The sequence below is a fragment of the Panulirus ornatus genome, chromosome 49, assembly GCF_036320965.1.
Source record: "Panulirus ornatus isolate Po-2019 chromosome 49, ASM3632096v1, whole genome shotgun sequence".
Classification (NCBI taxonomy): Eukaryota; Metazoa; Arthropoda; class Malacostraca; order Decapoda; family Palinuridae; genus Panulirus; species Panulirus ornatus.
The window spans coordinates 1353511-1376334 of record NC_092272.1 but is presented as its reverse complement, the minus strand read 5'-3'; the positions used below and the strand labels follow the sequence as shown (position 1 = coordinate 1376334).

Genomic DNA, 22824 nt, shown 5'->3' with positions numbered 1-22824 from the left:
ATATGAGGAAGAATCAACCAAGGAGCTGGTTTCTAATGTCTTAAAAGACAGAGGCTTCAACCCTGCATTCTAGTCTAAGTTGCACAGCAGCTCAGGGAAGGTACCTTGTAAATGCAGAAGAGGTGATATTCCTGAGATAACCAGGCTGCATCTGTTATGCAGGATGAAGAATATCTGTATCCTTGTTGAGATCTAACATGCTTCATTAATCTGAACTACTCCAGACTTAATGAAAGCACGAAAAGAAGCTACTCGATTTGCAACTACTTTGGGAAACAGAGACTGGATGGGGGTGAAGTTTTTCTGTTTGGAGGGTTCTAAAAAGTTTATAAGCTGATAAATTAGATGGTACCAGAAACAAGCAAAGAAAATTTGGCAACTGGGATGGGACATAAATGCTACCAAAAAATTTATCCTTCAAGATAAAAAATCTCGTCCAACAAAGGATTTTTCTCCTCAAGTAATCTTTAGTTGGATTCTGACACGTTGAAATATAGCCATGGCTTAACCAGTCAGAATGGTCCTTAAGCTTTGCAATGTATGTTGCTACACACTCAAAATGTTTGACAGTTATATTCAATTCACTTAGAGATTCCCATAAAAGTAATAATTTCACGATGAGTGAACTCAGGTGATAAGTTGTATTTCAAAACCTAAACCAGATCCCATCCAAAATAACTGAAATACCCATTTCATTCATAAGCGTAATGAAAGTGATGTTCTCTAGAATATGCCAATTTCCTCCCATATCAGTCACAGAGATGGTAACTCCTTTCACCAGCAAGAATTCTACCCCAGGGGATATTCCACATGACTTAAGGGGATAGTTCTAGAACAAAGCCAGGAATGGAACGTGTCAGAAAAATTACTAGGAAGATCATTGTAGAGAGATCTACTTGTTAGAAGAGGGGGTAGACTCCAAAACCTTATGACAATAGTAAATGGGGTGCATCACGGCCACCTAAAGGATACCAATAATTCTACTATGGCAAAGATCTGACTGTTTACCTGGGCTTTTAAGTTAGTCAGTTCTGAATCCAAAGGAGGACCATCCTGGGTAGGGGAATGATCAGCTGGAAGTACAAACTACTGTACACTGGGAAAGGCGCAAGTAATCACTCTCCTTCTGTTCTAGGATGTGATATCAGAATCTTAGTACTCTTAACTGATTCATCAAAACCACATCCTAAGCTGTGCACCAAACTATGCACTGCAGTAGGCCCTATGCACCCTACCAGTTCTATTGCTGAAGAAGGTGTACAAAGGATTTCCTCTTCAATGAGTGAGGTCGGGTACAGACTCTACCTCCTCTATCCAGGTACAGTACACCTTTCATCTGGATGTATCACAAAGATTCCTATGATGCACACACTGTGGGTAGCATAATGGCCATGCAAGTCACAGAACTCCAAACTTTTGGGACAGCAACTACCCTTCAAATGACTCCATCAATGAATCCAGTGATAGATGGATACCTGGAGGCAAATATATGAAAAACACTAGTAAAAGTTTGGAACTTTAAGGTAACTCCCAAATGAAAATAAACATGAAACCAAATGTAATTAGGAAGAGCATGCAATGCATATAAGAACGGAAAGTCTACATCTCTGATGCTTGTTCCCTTTAGGAATTCCCTCAATCAGGTGGCCATGGTAAAAGACTCTTCATAACTGTTGAGCTCCATTGCCTCACCCTTACCATTCCACTGGCAGAGGGCTACTCTAGCAAAGTGTTTTCAGAGGCTGCTCCCTAACGTTTCTACCTAATGCGTTCCAGCCTACTACTTCTACCTAATGTTCCTAGCTACTGCTAGGAATAGTGGTTCCAACAATGTTGTATGGTTGCGAGGCGTGGGCTATGGATAGAGATGTGCGCAGGAGGATGGATGTGCTGGAAATGAGATGTTTGAGGACAATGTGTGGTGTGAGGTGGTTTGATCGAGTAAGTAACGTAAGGGTAAGAGAGATGTGTGGAAATAAAAAGAGCGTGGTTGAGAGAGCAGAAGAGGGTGTTTTGAAATGGTTTGGGCACATGGAGAGAATGAGTGAGGAGAGATTGACCAAGAGGATATATGTGTCGGAGGTGGAGGGAACGAGGAGAAGAGGGAGACCAAATTGGAGGTGGAAAGATGGAGTGAAAAAGATTTTGTGTGATCGGGGCCTGAACATGCAGGAGGGTGAAAGGAGGGCAAGAAATAGAGTGAATTGGAGTCATGTGGTATACAGGGGTTGACGTGCTGTCAGTGGATTGAAGCAAGGCATGTGAAGCGTCTGGGGTAAACCATGGAAAGCTGTGTAGGTATGTATATTTGCGTGTGTGGACGTGTGTATGTACATGTGTATGGGGAGGGGGGGGGTTGGGCCATTTCTTTCGTCTGTTTCCTTGCGCTACCTCGCAAACGCGGGAGACAGCGACAAAGTATAAAAAAAAAAAAAAAAAAAAAAAAAAAAAAAAAAAAAAAAGGATGAGGCAAATGTAACTCAACAATGACCATGGCATATACGTATAATAATTAATGAAGTCACTACAACTATCCAATGGTCAACAATACAAAAACCGCTGATGGGATGGAAAAGTCCACATGAGAGACAGCTATAAAATGGAGATTATCAAGTAGGAATACATGGTCCAAAACAACAACCACTGAGCAAGAAAATGGCCCATAGTGAAAAATTGCTAAACAATGAAACCATTTCAACTATAAACCTGCACAATTATGTCCCAAAGAAGAACCAAGAGTAAGAAGTACTAGGCTGGGAAACAATCTAGAGCATGAACCATAAGGCAAGAGAATGACCCAAAAGGGCAAGACTAGGCAAGGAGAACGACCAAGGTAAGAAATGTTTGGCAAGGGAATATGTTTTAGAGTGAACTATTAGAAACAGGAGCAAGGGAACAGTTTTTAGAGTGAACTATTAAAAACAGGAACAAGTTTTTAGAGTGAACTATTAAAAACAGGAACAAGTCTTTAGAGTGAACTATTAAAAACAGGAACAATCTGATGTGAGAACAGGCAAAAACAACAACCATGTTTTTAATAAGGTCTGTCCATCATATGTTCAAAAGATAAAAAAATCTGAATGGAACTTAACGATTTAAAGCATCATCCTTGTATAAAGGACCTGCAAAATAGGCAATGCAGGAGTTAAACAAAACTTTTCATTCTAGTTCTAAATTCTTTTTGAAGTTTTGAAATAATAAATTCATAAATTAGGCATTGAACCTGTGCCACATGGGTAACAGCTGCATTTCCTTGCCACTGGGCCACTAGGGAATATATACAGTGGCAAAGCTGCAAGCAAATGACAGGAACACCAACATCAGCAGTCCTCGAAAACAGAAAACAGAAAAACAAGAAAAGAAATAAAATACATCCTGACAATATTTCACAGGGTGAAATCATACCAAGGAACAAATTCACACTGATAAGTGTGTTGTGACACACATAAAGAGAAAATACTGGAGGAATGAGGCCAATAGTTTGAAGACCAGCCTGAATCATGTGAGCCTCTAACATACGTATCTTAACAGAAGGGAACAACCCAAACATCTGTTTCCCTGGACTCAACACAAAAAAAGCAAAGAATAACACTTAGCCAATAGAACAGGTGAAACAAAATGTCCCAAATGGAGAAATTATGAGTACTATACAAAGACACAAGCCATAGGCTGTTGGTGAGGAGAGAAAAAGTATGGAATGGATGGATCGCACACGTTCACTACATCTGGATTTGGGCTCATGGTGTTCATTGTTTCTTCAGAGGAAAATATCAAGCAGTGGTCTGTGAAATTGTACAAGGTGATAGTGTTCTGAGAACAGATTGGTGGATTACCCAAACATTGGGATTTGTCTTATTTCCCTTAATCAATGGCAATAGATAACTAATATTATGGTGAAATTGTAACAATAAATTAGTACATTAGATTATAAACATGAAGCTACAATTGTTCATATAAAAACACTACATACAACTGGTACTTTGTAACTACATTGGCAAAGGTAATTATATTACAGCATACCTAGTCCAAGTTTGGTCTTAAGCTGAGACAAATTATATGAGGAGAGAAGATCAGCTGAGGGATGTCGTACATGAGTCTTTTCTCGTGGACCTTCCTCAAATGTGGCCTTATTTGTCAGGATTCCCCCTACAAATGAGAATGCTTCTACAACTAAATTGCATACAGTGGAATGACTCCTACATAATAAACTATACCTCTTTCTAAAATTCCTCTAAGAAATATGAATATAGAAATTACAAAATATCAAACACATTTTACTGACAATCAAAAGATTTAAACTAAATCTTAGTTCAAACCTTGTACAATTAGCTAACGAAAAACCTTTAATCTTATCATAATGATTACTCTATTGAATATCAAACAAGATTCTTTCAAGAGGAACTATATTTGAAATGCATATTCAAAACACCACCATCAGTACCAAAACTACGAAAGAGATACAGTTTGAATATTAGGTGTAGTACAGATGAATTACATGAAATAGCTTAATGGTACCAAGTGCATCTACAAGATTTCTTTCATCTGTTCTAAATCTGAGTAAGAGGTCAATAAACATTTAACATACTACGTCCAATTTTCAACAGGTTATTAACTAACACACACTTCAACACCATAATTGTACAAAGAGTAAACATTACTTCTTTCTCTGTGGGGTTTTTATCGTAAATGCACAATATGCTCTGTACATAAGCACCGACACTTAACAAAATGTGAACATAAACACATCATAAAAAATAAAGTGTAATCTACTTATTAACAGAGCAATTACTATTTTATTAATCAATATCAAATATGCCATTTTTACTGTATTATGTATGATTCAAGCCTTATTTCCTCTCTTGCAAATAATCAATTTGCCCTTTCATTTTTATGCATGGTATATCCTCCAACTTATTCCCACTCATTTAACTTAAGTTCATTTTCTATCAATCTTTCAACATCCATCCTTTCAACATGACCATATCAGCTCACCAAATTAATCTCATACTTTAGTAATTCACTTTCTTTCTTTCTTTCATGCCTTTCTGCATCTCCCCTTCGAATTTTTAGGATCGATAAAGGTGTCCGTCAAACACCAGAAACCCATTCTGAGTACCTCAACTAACATGAGATTCCTTAAGAAAGCCAAGACAGAAACCAATTTTCTTGTCATAAGCACTGGAAGAAAGCTCTTGTTGTGAAAGGAGTACCATATTCTTGATTTAACATACAATGTTCCTTGATGAAAAAGGCTTCAAGGAACCTGGGCAAATGAACAAACATTCGTCTATGAAATTCTCCATTAGACTGATGAAGTCTTCAAGTGCCCTGCCTAAAAAATTTCCCATGAGTAAATTCAAATTGGTTTACAGTATTCTTAATACTAATCATCTCAATTTTGTCATAATACTTTGGGTTGGAACTAATCTTTATCCACACAAGATGATCTTCACATTTCAGTATTCTAATGAGCTCTGCATGATGCATTTTTGGTGTAACTAGAAATGAAATGGTAACCATGTACAGGCAGTGCATGAATTTCACAAATGCATCCACCTAATCTTAAATGTATAAGGAACAGATTTTATACAATATGCAGAGCCCCAAAACAAACCAATGAAGTGCAAAAGATTTTGTTCTGTATGCTGAGATGGCAAGGGCAACTGAGGCTCTAGTCAAGGCCATCTCACTGACACTATATATAGTATATATACCCTAGCCTGAGCCAGGTAACCATTTTATTGACCAACCCCTAGGGGTGGATGAACATTTGGGGTGATTGTGCACCAACTGCAACAACAAGAATTCAAACCTATGCACTAAACCCTGGGTGGCCAGTGAATGCATCACTGAAGTCAGGAACATTAAATGCAACACCCTTAAAAGTTTGCTATCAATGATAAACTGCATTACCTGTATAGATTCCCCTAGAAAATAATGATCTTAACAGTCTGCTCCAAAAATGCTAGAAACAATGTCAAATCACACGTACACAGTCTCCTGCAAAGCATTCTTGTACAATGCTATCGCACTACCAGTTTTAATCATGTCATGAAAAAAGCTAGAGAAAAACTCTACACACAATGATTTAGTTCCAATCAATTCTTCAGCCTAGGGCTTTCTCTAAGAAAAGGGATAATATTCCATGAAAAAAAAATTGTTAAGCCTTCTCCATATTTTCTCCAAAACATCTGTTTCAAAATATCTAAACATGAAGATTCCAAACAAAAAAGAATTGATGCTGGATCTCCCTAGATGATGAGCCTTTAAAAGGGAATCTAGTGAGAGAAATGGAACATCATTAGTCTCTTGCACCAGGGATATTTTACATAGTCCTAGACTATAAGATGCATCCAAACGTTTCAACCTAAGATTGAGGTAATGATCCCTACCGCCTGTGCACTGAGAAATGCAAAAACAGAAGTCGGTAAAGGGAATTATTCTTCATGGAAAAGAGTTCTTCCCAAGTGTTCACTGCTAATGACAGGTTTTACAAGGGTCAAAGTGTGATTTCTCACAACATAATCTTGGACCTCTACAGGGCATTTGCCATTATGTTGCAAATCCTTTAGTGGAAATATTTCAGATAAAACTAAATCTTCGAGACCGTTAACGTTAAAATGCAATAAGACATCTCCACAAGTGGGAGAATATCATATGAACATCCATATAATAAGCAAAGAAAAAAATGTGGAGTTATTCATATTACAATAGGCTTCCTGATGAAAGGAAGCTAAACTTGGAGTCTAACAGGTCTCTTCAAACCTTAATTGGGTTTACAAAGGTTATCTTAGTCACAGATTTCTGTATATTTTCCTTTCTGGTCCACCTATTCAAAGCTTCACACAGTTCATGTGGTATATTCTTTATAAATCTCAACCTCTGAAGAGTAAGATCTTGTCCATCCATAATGCCATTCATTTGGCTTGTCACAAAGTCATTCCATCCTAAATGAAAAGTGATTCACTGCAATGGGCAGCAAAAATTTTCAAGAGCACCATTTGATCCAAAGGTTGTATGAAGGTAACTGACAGCAATCAATCCTCATATTTATGTTCATGGACTTTACATTCACTTGGGGATGCTTGGGATACAAAACATCTCATACAGATGAGATTTGTGAACATCAAGTCTGAGAATTATTTACAGTTTAGGTAAACTGATCAAACATAGTGAAAGAAGAGTTGTTTAGAGAAACATATAATGACAAAGGAGAAAAAGGTTAAGGACACTTGCTGGGTACAACTAGAAACAGTAGCTTAAGAAGATCCATACCTAAAATCATGGTTGAGGTCCTAGGTTTAAATAACTGGTGAAGCACTTCAAAGAATATATGTTCATTAGCTAGAATGGACATTGCAATGCAATGTTTTCAACAAAAGGAAGTCTAAAAATACAGATAGTACATGTGCAGACAAGGCAGTGTAGATAAAATGATGTGTTTCTAGCAAGGAAATATAAATTCAAAATTTACCTTCAGAAAGTAGTTAAGTAAATCACTATAAAGCAATGCTGCTGCGGTGTGCAGGCAAAGAAGTAATTGGCAATGTTGGAGAGGGTTGTAGACCATGGTTTTCTTCAAGTTAAACTCCAAATATGCTCCAACTCTAGGAGTTGAGCTAACAACAAAATACTCATGGACCATAAACAAATGATAGTTACCTCATAAAACTTACCATACATAGTTATAGAGCAGATACAACATTGAAGGGCCACCACCCTTTCACATGTCCATAAAGAGTGAGATATAAAACTCACCAGAGATATTATCATTATAATGGCATGTTATCCCCTGGGATAGGGGAAAAATATATGCATATCTCTAGGATGTTACAGAGGTAACCACATGAGGATGGAGTGAGAGGTTGGTAAATCTTATCCTTCTGTAGTCACTTTCTAATAGCAAGAACGGAAGGAGTCAAACAAAATGGATTTTCCTTAAAGATTTAGTTCATCCAATCCTAAAGCTAACTCAGGTAAGAAAGGCAAACAAGTATATAAATAAATAACCAGAAATCATGAATCAAACATGGGATGCAACACATATTGAGAGTAAATTATTGTTATCAAACTCATCTACAAGGCCACATAGAACCAGCAGGGGACCAAGGTCCCCTGCTTCTTATATCCTGATTCCATACCATCTATCATCCACAGAACTGTTCATGTATAATACATTTAGTTCTGGTTCTCTCTCTCTCTCTTATTTTTGAACTTTATAACCTAGAAAGATGATGATGAGAAAAATACAAAATAATCTTTGCAATGCAACAATTACAGGAATATAAAGAATAAGTAACTATCTATCTATCTATATCTGCAACACCCATTCTCAACTAGAACTCCCTCATGAGGGGGTGCCACTGCAACGATCTCCATAACTAGTGAACTCCAGAAAATGTATTACAAACATAAACTTCAAAACATGGAAGAAACTACAAGAATTCCCTAGAACACAGAAAGACACCAACAATGACAATTGAGACCCCACCAAAAAATGAGACTATCAAACTTGGTGAAATGAAATACCTACAAGGAGAGAATACAGAAACATTTGAGACTGGATACATTACTAAAAAGTTCCTTATGAATCCAAGATTCCAAAGCATGCAATGTGTGCTCGGGGAGAAAATAAATATTGCTAAACAAGCACTAGTGTATAGCATGTGTACTGTGTACTCGCCACTAGCCCTGCTAAATTGCAAGATCTTGTTGCTGGTGTGCCTACATACCACAGGTAAGTGGACATGTCATCTTTCTCCATCACTGCCTTGGATTTCATATAGGGTCCCCCCTTGAAGAAGGGAGCAAGAAGTAAACTCCTCCAGTTGCCCCCATCTCCCTTAATGTAGCCATGCTCACTTAAGACGTTAACTTAATATGCCATATCTGGTTTAAAACCAATAAAAATTACTAAAGTTCAAATTTCAATAAGGAAACACAAGTCTCAGATGAGAGAGGGATTTGAGCAGTCAGAAAATAAATAAAAATATCAAATACTGAACTTAAGTGAGATATTCATAATATACACACGCAAAACATATTAGGTCCAAATGTGAAAATAAAAAGTAAAGTCTCAGTCCCACCAACAAAGTGGCTACAGAAAACAAGTCATTCCATAAACCCATTTGGCTTATGGCCAGAGGAGCTAATAAAAGACTCTTCATTAAGCATCCCATCAATCACCTGGTAATTTTTCACATATCGTTTAACATTCTTTAGGTCCAGCAATCCTGTTTCTTTCAATCTCTAGAATGTCTGTTCTCTATAATTGTATCTAAAAGTAGATATTATGAAATCAACATCATCCTTGGTATTTCAGCATCTATCATCTGTAACTCCATTACCATAAGCATGGTGTGGATTGAGTACACAAAACCACTCAGCAGAACATGTGCATAAAACTCATCAGCTCACTTAAACTTTCAATCATTTTTGCTGTACACTGGTATTCACTGAGGTGAACATGAGAGAGTTATCTACACTACCCAAGTATTTTTAACTCATCCAGTTCCATACAAAATCAATCAGGTGAGACAAATATTTCCTTTCACTCTTATGCACACACAAATATTCTTCAAATCTTATCCTCTGTTTGGATTTTTTATTCCTTTAAATATCAACTTCTAATCCACTGTCTTCTCTTTTAGCCCATGCTTTCATTCTATGTGTTTCAATTACACTCGCAAAACATCATCCACTTAAACTAATTCCATATTCCCATTACAGGAGCAACCTCTTACAGAGCTTTAACAAATGTGATGATTAAGATTTCATTTCATAATGATATCCTTGCTTTTATCAACATGTGCATGAGATGTTTATGTTCGTGATAATTCTTGAGACAAACCAAATATACAATAATGTTCTATCAAATCGTTATCGGACCTAACATCTTCATATCATCCTCATTGTTAACTGTAAGTACGTACGTTTCATGAGTACATCCTGAGCATAATAAAGAGCTGCTGAAAAAAGAAAGTGTAGATGCTCTTTGTCCTGCACACCACCTCGTCGCTGCTTACTCAGTTCTACTACCAATGAAGTTATATCAAGTAATGTGCCACCTGCAAGAAAATACAATCAATGATAACCAACCTGGGAAGCTACAAACCATAACATAAAAAATGTTCATAATCTACATATACTTTTTGATCACTTGAAAACTAAATACCAAATGGTTAGATACTTCCATATGGATATAAATGATAAAAAGAAAAAAAAATATAAAAAATTTGATGAAGCTGGCCAGAACAGTCTGACAAAAGTGAAGATTTCATACAAATGTAAACACAAAAAAGACATTGGGAACACACGTATGTTCATAAAGAAATAACATAATTTTCTATCTTTCTGCACGCCAAGTCCCAAATCACCATGTTAAAATCTCAATCTCATTCAATCAACTAACCTCCTTTCCAACAACTACACCACCACTACCACATATATCACTAACTGCCCCACCACTGCCAACATATAATAATACATGCTACAGCTCCATTTCATCTTAATAACCATCTCACGATCAAAATTCTTATATTTCAGAAAAATGTTCAAAAAATATATGGGAGAAAGATTACTTCCCATGGATTCCTTGCGTGTCATAAAAGGCAACTAAGAGGGGAGGGAGCAGGGGCTGGAAATCCTTCCCTCCAGTTTTTTACTTTTCCAAAAGAAGAAACAGAGAAGGGAGCCAAATGAGGCTTTTTCCTCTTAGCCTCAGTCCTCTGTTCTTAACGCTACCTCACTAATGCGGGAAATGGCAAATATATATGAAAAAAATTATTTACCACACCATTCACCAGTGAAAGAAAAGTTACCTGCTTTCTATTCTTGAGCTGACTCATCACCCAAATAAACAAGAAGGTTTTTTTTAGTGACAGCAAAACAGTGCCTGAGATAACAGAACTAGATGAAAATTCAATTCGAAGGTTCTATATACTCCCACAGCCATTACATAAGTTTTCTTTGGCATCTTTTTCCCATAAATCTTGGTTTCATACCTGGTCTGGTGTGTAATCTTTCTCATCTATAATTTTCTGGAGTTCCACCTTAGCACGCTCTAAAGCCTCTCCATCAGCTGTTGCAGACTCACATGACAGTCACATTTCTCAGGCCAACACATCTCACAAAACCATGAAGCCAGCCCTGGCTAGAAGTGTATTTACTCTCACCTTCTTTCTTCAATAACTCCTTTTGAATCTTGATGACTTTATTTCTAATAATCTGTCTAGTCACAGGAAACCGTTGCATCCATCTTCCCAGGGCATCCTCCATCTTCACACACGGTGACATCCTGATATGCACTGCTCTCTTCAAAATGGTTGGCTGAGAAAAGGCTTTCCTGATGATTTGCTTTTCTTCTTTATGGCTTTATGGTGCAGATACTGCTCTCATTAATGCTATAGTGGCAACTAACTCCTGAAGTGCTAAACCCTTCCTCAAAGTCCACTTAGTATCTAGAATTTTTCTCTAATATCATAACAATGAGCAACTGGGGTAAAGCTCTTCCTTATCCTCTTGGCAGGTCTGCTGTAGTAGGCATGTTTGTTAGATGCTTAGCATAGTGATGACTTGTTCAAGCGGGTAGAAGAGTAGAAATATAAAGGTGGCAAAAGACATGTACTTTACGAATGCTTGCAGAGACCTGATGTGGTGGCAACATGGCATGCATAGCATCAGCACCCCAGCTGGGCTCATGCCGTATCACAATGGTTTGTGTGAAAATAAAAAAAAGACAGAAATTTATGCATTCATGGCATATCAAAATCATTACATCAAATCATGCTATATCCTCACTCTATAGTACCAGCAAAGTGAAAATTCAGACAAGGTGGTTTTATGAAGCTAAAGGCAAAAAAATGAAGAGGTGAGGGTAAAAGATGAGAGAATGAATATGCAGGAAATGAGATAAAAATGCCAGAAAAATCCAGAGGCAAATATGGCAGAGTGAGCTCAAGGATAAGAATAATAAAGAAAGTACAGTAAGTAGTGCTTGTTCAAGGACTGTGAACTAAAAGGAAAGGAGAGAGTGATGAGAAAGTGAAAAGCAAAGTATGGAAGTGTTCCTGTGTATGGTGGAATGAGGAGGTAAAGAAAGTAGTAGAAAGGATGTAGAGGCAAAAATTACATTTCTGTAGAAGACTCTTCCATAGAATGTTGAGAACAAGAAAAAAAAAGGAGTCCAAGAAATATATTAAAAGCAAATAATAAGATATGAGAAAGGAAATGGCATATGAAGGAGGCCTTCTGACATCAGATGAGGTGTTAAATAGATGGAAGAAGTACTTAAAAAACGAGATTTGTCGAAAGAAAGAAGGTAACTGGCTCCTTAGTGAGAATTTCTTCTTTTTTTCTATCAAACATATCCGCCATTTCTCTCATTAGAAAGCCAGCACTAATGAGAGGTACCACAAAAGCACAATGGATGGGGTAAATAGTTCAAGAACTTAGGCATCTAAATGAGCTGCCTGAAGGGTAATTCCAGTCTGGGGTAGCATAAGAAATGGTGACATTTATAGATGTGGAACATTAAAGAAAAGACAAGTGCACTGTAAAAGAGGAGATTTAGAGAAATATCTTGAAGTGGTCTGGTCATTTTGAGAGGATGCATAATGGTAAGATGGTATACGAAACACAGACGAGCAAGGGAAAAGTAAACAGTTAAAAGGGAAGACAGACTGGGAAAAGGACCAAGGGAGATGTGTCGGTGATAGAATATGCTATGGGGGTATGTTTAGATAGCACATCCTTAAGATATTTTTGTCATGGCCACCTTCCCAGGTAGAAATTCTCTCGGGAATGAGGTAACAGCAATTCAGATATGTACTGTACATTCTCTTCATCACTTGTTAATTCAATATCATAATCTGGCTCTCCTATTTTTAAGCACAACCAAAAGGCTTTCATTTCCAATTACACTTAATTTTCTTCTCTGAAATAATTTTACAAAAGTATCTGCAGCTGTCTTCAAGTACATTGTTGACTGATTCCACTTACTGCTTATGGAAGTGACCTATCAACTTTTGTTCAACTTAATCACTACTTATTCAACTCCATCCATATCAAAAGCCATGATTCTTGTACCAGACAATCAGAAAGTACACTATTGTCCCCTTCTTATTCTAAATTTAATTTGTTTTTCATACATATTCGCCACTTCCCACGTTACCAAGGTAGCGTTAAGAACAGAGGGCTGAGCCTTAGAGGGAATATCCACACTTGGCCCCTTCTATGTTCTTTCTTTTAGAAAATTAAAAATGAGATGGGAGGATTTCCAGCCCCCAGCTCCCTCCCCTTTTAGTTGCCCTCTACGACACACAGGGAATACATGGGAAGTATTCTTTCTCCCCATCAGATCATTTACTCGATCCTACAGAATCTTTGTAATATCTACATAGGAGTGCCCAGAGAATCCTATTTCCCTATAAGCAATGAACTTCATGCAACCCTTTCCTATCCACTTCCTTAGTCTACTACGATAAAATTTCACTGTCAAGTTAAATTGCAAAATCTCTCCCATGTCCTATACCTTTTGAATAAGTCCGATCAATTCAATCACACTTTACCACTAATAACTCTATCAACATCCTTAACCTAATACAATCAACATACTTTCAACCCTTCACCTTTCATAACTACTACTCACAGTTCAGGTTTCGCAATTATGAAAAAAAATTCATTCTCGCATGATTCTGTGACACTTTAATACTTCTTTATATAATACTCACTGGAATGGATTTCCTTAATAAACGAAGAGAGAACTGTAAGGACTCCAGATCTTCCGAGACCAGGTACACAGTGAAACACAATTGGACGTAATTTATTTCTCTGCTGTCGCTGGAATGTGTGAACTTCTGCCAGAAATTGCAATAATGGGCTTGGACTTTCTGGCATAGCACTGCGAAAGAATTACAAGTAAGGTCAAACAATATCATGGAATTAAAAGCTTTAATGACAGATTTCTAAAAATTAAAAACTTATATCCTAATAAACAAGGAACCTTAGCTCGAAACACAAAAAAGAGATTACACAAAAGAGATAACAAAAGATTAAGTGTAGGATGGCAAACGTGATAGTATTTCTGACATGTGCAAGAGAAGAGTGCGACATGCAGCAGGTGGGAGTTATGCACTTGATAAAGGATAGTGAGCGGTAGGCTGAAGAAGTTAAGTTACTGGCAAAAGAGAAAGAGTGGTATAAGGGCATATTTGAGGGGTTGCAGTGCAACTGTCTGGGAAATGTACGAGAGACAACAGCATAGAGGGCAAGAGGAAAGTACAAGGGCTGAAAAAGGGGGGCAAATGTGAGTTGGGTTAATGAGTATCAACAAACTTTAGAAAGAATAAACAAAATTATTTGGAAGGAAGTAAACAGTGTGGAGAACAAGAGAACAAATGGAAGCATCAGTGAAGGAAGCAGATGAAAAAGTGGTAATGTGTAAAGATGTGAGGAAGAGATATAGTGGGTGTTCCATTCCAAGGACTGTTGAATGTACTTGATGATAGAGTGGCAGATGCATGGTGTTTTGGATATGAAGATATGTGATGGAAGAAGGACATGGCAAGAGGTCTGGTGGAAAGAAGACATAAAAGCCTTGTGTAAGATGAAATGCTGCTGAATTTCACAGAAAAGGCAATGCCTGTGTTGTTGATTGATTATGCTGGATTTTCAATTCAAGCATGGAACATGGTAAGGTGCCTCACAATTAGCACAATGCCTGTATAGTGCCACTGTCTAATAGCAAGCAGGACAAAATAAAATGTTTGCAACACTGAGGTATCAGTCTGTTAACTGTTCCTGGTAACTTGCAGGGGAGAGTGGTGATTAAGAGGGTAGTGGCATGCACAGAGCATCAGGTAGGAAAGGAATTATAAAAGATGGGTGGATCATGTGTCTGCTTCTAAGAATGTGTGTGAGAAGAAATACTTAAGAGAAAGATAAGGATTTGTTGGTGGCATTTACGGAAATGGAGAAATGCATTGCCAAAGGTATTACAAACATATGGTGTGGGGTAAAGCTACTAGAAGCAGTGGAGAGTTTTTATCAAGAAAGTAAGACTTTCAGTGCATACAGGGAGAGGGGAAGAGTGGTTCCAGATGAAGGTCAGCTTGCAGCAGGGGCATGTCATGTCACTAAGGCTGTTTTGTCTTTGTTTATGGAAGGGGGTGTGGTGAGGGAGGTAAATGTGAAGGTCTTGGAGAAAGGGGCTGGAGGGCCTGGGAGGTGAGTCAGTAACTGTTTACTGAAAGCATGGCACTGGTGACAGATTCACATGAAAAACTGCAAAAATTGATTTGTGAGAATGTGTGAAAGGGGAATGATGAAATTAATTATGAAGAGAAGCAAGATTCTTGAGTTTAGCAGTAGAATGAGACAGGTCAGTTAAGGGGTGTGAGTCTAAACAAAGAAGACCCAGAGGAAGACATTTCTTTTTTACATATGTGGGGGTAAACATGTCAGAGAATGGAAACATGGAAGCTTAAGTGAGCTACAGGGTGGGTGTGGGGAATAAGGTCTTAAGTGCTGGCTCACTACACAGCTGGCAGCAATCTTCCTAGTACCCAGGTGGGTAGTACCTACCAAACTTTACCTACTGATCACCTTCCCCCATAGCAACATAACAAACACTAATTCCAGTGCTTCCTAAATTTGTGATTCTAATATAATCAAAATTTTCCCCACCTGGGAGGCCATCCTAGGAACTGAAGATGAATGATTACACGAGATAACTTGGAAGTCCGGTGTGTAACATGAAGAACACGCTGGTACGACACTGGAGAACCAGCTTGACGGCAGCTATGTAGTATAACAGTGAACTGGCCATAGTCTACACTGGAAGATACTTCACTTGGCAAATAGACTTGACCTTTCACCTGTCACATAAAGATATACAGATGACATCAAGAGCATTTCATCAGTATGCACAAATTACACTAAGAAAACTGATATCATACTGCTACTAAACAACACCACAGCATTTTGCAGGAAAAATTACTAAGACAGCCTTAAAAACTTTCTATCTGACCTAGGGGCAATTAATAACGCCTTTAAAAATGCAACATGTATAACAAAATTTCTATATTACAGTATATCCTAATACTTTACAAAACATGCATTTCCAACCCCTAAAATTTTTCATTTGATTATCTTTTCCATCTTACTACAGGGACGTTAAAAACTAAAATATCTAAAATCTGGAAACTTCAAAAACATGAACAATTTCTTTATGATTTCATCAAGCTAGAATCTTTGATTTTAAACACTCTTTTCAACTGCACATGATCAAAGTATGGAGGAGTGCTCATACTTCTTTTCAAATCCACACTAGTCATTTTCTTCTGCAAAAAAATCAAAATACTTAAATGACTAAACTACAGAAAAGTGCATGGTGGTAATAGTGTGTAGCCTTCCTTTATCGCAGTATAGTGACTCATGTTTACTACTGTTTCATCCATAATTCTTAGTTACAAATGTAACGTATGTTCATACTTATCATCCTTTATCAGACACTTTTACTCCTTAAAAAATGCATTACAGTTTCAACAGAAGAAATTGGAGAATAATATACAAATATGCAATCCTAGAAAAGTTCCTAATACCTCGAACCAATTCTCATTGATATAAGTAATAAAAAATCCCTTCTACCTTAATCAGCACATTCTTCTTTAAAGTCCCCTGCAAGGGAGGGTATTCCTAAGTCTAGTTCATCCTTAAGTTGTCTGTTTCAGCTACCTCAACAAATTCTGTACACAGTCACACAAGTTTCAGGAAGGCTCATCAGTAAAATCATACGTGGTGTACACTTAATTATCACATGCGTAAGTAAAATGTCACAAAATCATTAAGCTTTACAAAAGAAATTTTTTTTTTTAAAGTTTTCATTAATTTCCAGTTGAAATTTCATTACCTAACTCCCCTCTACATACAACTGCATAAAAAAAGCAAATCTATCTATCTACTTACCTATATCTCTGATGCCTATTGCCTCCAGGAATACCCATCACTGGAGTGGCCATGGTAAAAGAGTCTCTACTTAACCCTGTTCATACATGCCTCCCATGCATTCTGCTTTGCATAATACTTGAAAGCTGCAAGCCTAACTGTTCAGCTATAAGCTCAAGGCCTCATGAACAATGTGATGATGAAATACAGGCTAACATAAATATCACATAGTGAATTTCTTGCCTCCTTACAAGAAGAAATATGAGTTACTGGATAACTGCTATTTCCCTGGCTATCATGGAACCATTTTCTGTAGTTTTTACTGATATATATACCTCATTCCAAGTGCTTTCTTTGGTGAGTTTTCATGGTAATGCTGGAAGTGAGGTACATCCTTTATTAGAACTGTAACTTGGAAAGGAAAACCATTTTTCCTATAGATGTCCTCCACTAGGCAAACATGGCCACCCTATTTGTTGCTGAGGAAAATCAATACTATTGCAAAATACACTACTATCTTGACTAAATAAATATGAAGCACACAATGCATGAGTAAGCAAAAGTAATCTACAGTGTACATATGCTGTGACCAAATCATACCTCTGCATCTGAATTGAGGCAAACGATGATTTCCACTTGCTGTTCCCAGACCATGGTCCAAAAGTCAACAAATGTTGCTGGCATTGGTGCCTGTGTCAGGATCAGGGGAAAGCTCTCTTCTACGGATTTAAGCTAAAAGATAAAACAAGAGTCTGGTCAGGATAATGTAGCATATCATGGGAATAAAATCTGTCAAGTAAACTGTTTATGTATGAAGAATGAGCTGTCTCCTCCATGCAGTCTTCTGTAAGCACCCAAATCTTAGTAAAACTTTTATCACACTCTCCCACTGACACTCTACTAACAAAACAGTACACCACAGTGTTTCTTCACCTTATTCTCCCCATTCCCCCCACCTCCTTTCATCTCACAAGTGACAAGCTCATAGTCATCCTCATCATGCCTCTCTTTTCCCTCCCCTTAACTTATCTTCCTGCATCTGAAGCCCCTTACAATTTCCATGGGACTCCTGCAGCACTCAGAAAGCTGGTCATAAGCATGATGATACAGTGTGTATACCTTAAAAAGGAGAGAGCAGGGCAATAAAAGAGTAAGTGTTCAGTGTCTTCACTATGGTAAATGCACTGCTGGCACAAGAGGTCGTGTGATATGCTGTAACTGTGTTCATAATACTGAAGCAATGGTTCTGGTGTGGGTGGTGTTTAAGATTGAGTTGGGAAGACATATGTTCAGTGCTTGTCAGGTCATTTCGGTGCACATATGTTTTGTCAGGATTATGTTCAATGAGGAAGGTGGAACTTATGAAAACAGGTTTCTGAAATGGGACAGGAGTCAGTTATTCATTTCTACTTAAGGATACGTGGTTTGGATGGAAAAGGTCTAATGCTGCTGCAAAGAACTGAGTGCTGGGCATACTGAAGATGGATTGTATAGGGAGGATCTTTGTTTCATTGTATAGGTACTGTACTGAGTGTTTATTTTTGCTAGGCAGCCAATTATTGTTCTGAGTGCTATATTTCTTTATGTGTTTTGCAGCTTCATCATATCTGCTTTTTACGGGGTAAGGCATAGATTAGTAGATTAAGTGTTGGTAGACGATACCAATGTGATTCTTTCTCGTCCAAATCTAGTATAACAAAGTGTTCTGAGGGCATTTAGTTTTTTCTTTTGTGAAAATGTTTGCTTTGTTGGGGGTTAATGTCACTTGTGTGTAGTAAGCAATCCCAAGAATAGTTGGAGTTTTTTCAAAAGTGAACAATTGTCCATTCAGAGTGATGGGAGGGTGTACATTGGATTTATGCTTGTCTCATGTTAAAAAGGTGACTGATGTCTTCTATGGAAATGTCGGCATTCTGTTTTGGAAGAGCCACTGTTCTAACTAAGTAATGTAGTGTTGCATGTTTCTTGTTGCACAGAGTTGGCTGCGGTGAAACAATTATGAGATCATCAGCATATAAAAGGTGTACAGAAGGTGACAGGTCAAGGAGGAAGAGATTGAAGAGGGCCTGAAGAAGAACTACTCCCTGGGTTTTAGAAGTGAAGCCTTTGTGGTCTGCAAAGAAGTTGGCTACACACCTTACACAACCCAAATCACCTAAGCACTCTATCCTTTACGTTTTCATTAATCCATTCATTTGTTCCGTATCTCACTTTAGTACCCTTATTTTTCACTAGATTTGCTCCTCTTAATCCATGCAACTCTAATAATCTAACTTCACAGATTACACTCTCTTTGTTACATGATAAATAATCAGTTCATAGGAATATCAATCTTAAAAGATATTAAAATTGCATATAACTTCCAATGCAGTAAATGAATCTGTAAGGATACCGCATATCAAAAATACTAAGCCTAAGTCTTACACAAAATCTTTTCATTATAAAAGCCTCTCAATTTTCATGGAAAAACTATCCTTCAGAAACACATAAAAGGTGAGTATGTCTTACTTTCATGGACCTACAATTACTAAAGTTCTGTACCTTTCAAATGAACTGCAATATGTAAGAGTTTGTAACTGCAAGATATTGCATCTAGGACCTTCTCTAAACATTTGAAGTCAGACTGTAACACCCTGAATCTTTATACAAATATTTCAATTCACTGCAAATCTCTGAACATGAACAGCAAGGTATCAAATCCAAAAATATTTCTATATACTTCATTACACATCAGTGACTCGTGGATAAGATTCACATCTAGACCTACCTGTTCTGTACAATTTTCAAGTCTCCGAACAACTCTCCACACTCATTTATATTTGCATTCCTTACATAAAACAAACACAATTTTCTTCCACCTTACTTGTGAGTGATTATCATTATTTATTTCCCAAGACCAATACCTATGAAAGGATCCTGGTATTACCTAGGTCCTCTTTCTAAAGGCTCCTGCAACCCAAGGCTGTGCTACTTCCAGTAGTAGGAAAATGTGGATGCCTTTGGACTGATAAGTTTTCTGACAAGATTGTACTGCCAGTGACATTTAAACTGCGGTGTAACCTCAAACAGGTGGAGTGTATGATGTGAGATACCTCGTCATAAACACAGATGATATGAATCTAAGTGATATTACCCTCATATCAATACTAGAAAAGCTAAAGTGCTATGCAATCTACCTGTAAATGAGAGGCATTGATGTAGTCATCTCTGGAAGATGGAAGAGTCACTCTAGTATGGTCATATGGTAGAATGTCAGCAAACCGATTCTTCAGCGGATAACATCGAGCAACTGATACCTTTAGTTCTCCACATTCCTTTTCCTGAAACATTGTAAAGATACATATGAAAAAGATTCATAATACAGTAAGTGTTAGTAATGAATTTTGCTAATGCAAACTTTGTATAATACGACAAAGGTGTAACATAAATTGTGCAAAGGGGTTCACACTCAGGATTTTACGATACACTTAATCACCACTGGCATGACAGAATTTCTAAAAGGCTAATGTCTATCTCAGCAATGTCCACCTTCACTCTATGCTTCCACTTCACTACCGATCTCCCTTACATCTTTTTCTCAATTCTAATTAGCATTCTTATGTCATTCTTCCTCTATCCATACTCTACAAAGTAATAATTCATCAGAAATTCTTCCTATAGTAAAAATTCCTTTCTCTGCATCATATGTCAATGTAACATTCTCATTTCTCATCTTTTGCCATTTACCATTTATTTTTGCTGTGCACTCACATTTCACTACCACTTATTACTAAAGTATCCCTTCAATGAGATTTCTCATGCATGTGGGTCACATTCTTTCCCTCCAAAACTTTCCTCACAATCAAGTTTTTCTTAAATTTTCAATTAAGGGGAAAGTCTTGAAACCTTAAAAGCGTAACAAGCTATAATGTCATACAAGCTGTGTTTACATGACCTAAAACATTGACAACATACAAGCAATCTCTCCATTCATCCCTTTGATACATTTGTTTAAAAGAGGCTGTATTTGCTCTGCAAAACCATCTGGAAAAGTTATTCACTCAAACACATTTTCATCCTTCAAACTTTGTTACTCCCCATTTCTCCCTTTCATCCTTCAAACTATGTTATGCCTATCTCCATGACACTTATTTGTACTAACTCCAAAAAAACATGGGATTCCTAACTTTGTGAGTGCAAGCTTCTTTGCCTTGTTTACGGCCCTAAAAGACTATGATGGACTTTTTCCTTAGATGTGAAGTACTACACAGTCTTGAGGATCCTGATTAAAACTTAATTTCACTTAAACATCGAAGCAAGACAGAACACAGAGGGTTCTCCAAATCTTTCCATGAATAAGATTCTAAACCCCATGGAGACATACAATTTGATTTTTATCTTGAAATTCATATGCAATGTAGGAAATAACCAAAGTTAAAAAAAACACAAAAATTACCACAATCTCAACTAGCTCCTTCCATTTCAATTCCAAATTTGTTGGTCCATTCAAAGACTTGCGATCTAGTCCTTCCACCACCTTGCTTAAGCGTTCCGTTTCAACAGCAAGTTTCTGTAGCTTTTCATCATCTGACAATGGATCCACAACTGTTGGTTTTCGATTCTGAAAGAGCAGAAATAAAAATCAAATGCATTTTAAAACTAATCCAACAAAAACTATCAATGAGAAGGATTCCCCAGGAGCACTAATTCATTTTAGTAAATTGCAAATGGATTCAGGATGTGTTGGTGAACATGAGCCTAACAGTGAAAATGAAAACAACTGGAGAAATCTTCCTCAGTGAACTTTGCAAAGAAAATGGAATTTATTTTTTAATCACAAGCTTGAAAACAAATTATGGAAGATGCTCGCACTTACTGTCTTGTTGATGTACTAAAACAGTAATCAATATAAGAAAAAATATTTGGTTCCAAACTGTTACTTTACCAAACTCTCCCTTAATGTCATCTTACAAAATGTACTGGGATGATCATGTGAAATCTTAAACTTCCATCATTCCTCTTTCCTACCCAAACATTCATGTCTCCCACCAAAATACTGCTTGATTCCATTCTTATATATAGACTTTCAGAATATGGTTTGGAACAAAGCATTTACCACTTCACAAGTTTCCTCCTCCGATACAACAACACTTCCCTCTGAGTCCTGAAGTTTAATTTTTTCTTCATTTTACTAAATATTTCCTTTTCATATATCTATGGTACAGCTTTGAATAATCAATTATCCTGTTAAATTTTTCCTACATTCCTGTCCTTAATTCAGTCCTTTGGATTTTTGAAATGTTGAAAAATGCCTCTTTCCTTTCTGATCCTCCGACTCATTTCCTACCCTTACAGTAACATCAAACTAAAATTTGGCAGTGGACTTCTATTTCTTACTTTATGTTGCTATAGAAATCATTTAGTTCTGAACAGTTACCCCTGGTGTATCATCTAATGTGATCATATCTTCTTTATTTCCTTAACTTCATAAGCTGCACATCCCATGTCTACTGGCTCCAATAGATTTCTTGCCTTACTTCCCTCTCTTAATGCCTCTTTTATGCTATCAGCATCAATCTGCATCCTTCTGCCTCATGCTGTCCATCTTCTTCCCACCCATTTTTTTGCTAAAGCCTCAAGTTTGATTTCATCCACTTCAGCAACATTTTTTCTCTCTAACGTTTAATACTTATATTTTACTTTTCATACATATACGCCACTTCCTGTGTTAGCACCGTAGCGTTAAGAACAGAGAGCTGAGCCTAAAAGGGAAAATTCTCACTTGGCCCCCCCTCCCTGTTCCTTCTTTTCGAAAAGAAAAACCTGGAGGGAGGATATCTAGCTACCCACTCCCTCCCCTTTAAGTCACTTTTTATGACACACAGGGAATAGGTGGGAAGA

At 37.3% G+C, this 22824-nt stretch overlaps 1 protein-coding gene across 5 annotated transcripts in view; it reads right to left on the bottom strand.

The window, feature by feature from the left end:
- mop (tyrosine-protein phosphatase non-receptor type protein myopic) overlaps positions 1 to 22824 on the bottom strand; it is a 170436-nt gene that overhangs the window by 10818 nt on the left and 136794 nt on the right. For 4 of the 5 annotated variants that reach the window (XM_071690779.1, XM_071690778.1, XM_071690776.1 and 1 more), the window contains 7 exons: positions 21380 to 21544; positions 20121 to 20264; positions 17545 to 17676; positions 15685 to 15875; positions 13731 to 13900; positions 9933 to 10067; positions 4021 to 4146 (listed from right to left, as the gene is read on the bottom strand). In XM_071690779.1, the coding sequence (XP_071546880.1) occupies positions 4021 to 4146; positions 9933 to 10067; positions 13731 to 13900; positions 15685 to 15875; positions 17545 to 17676; positions 20121 to 20264; positions 21380 to 21544 (1063 nt within the window). The remainder of the gene's footprint in view (positions 1 to 4020; positions 4147 to 9932; positions 10068 to 13730; positions 13901 to 15684; positions 15876 to 17544; positions 17677 to 20120; positions 20265 to 21379; positions 21545 to 22824) is intronic. The other variant, XM_071690777.1, reaches the window with a different exon arrangement.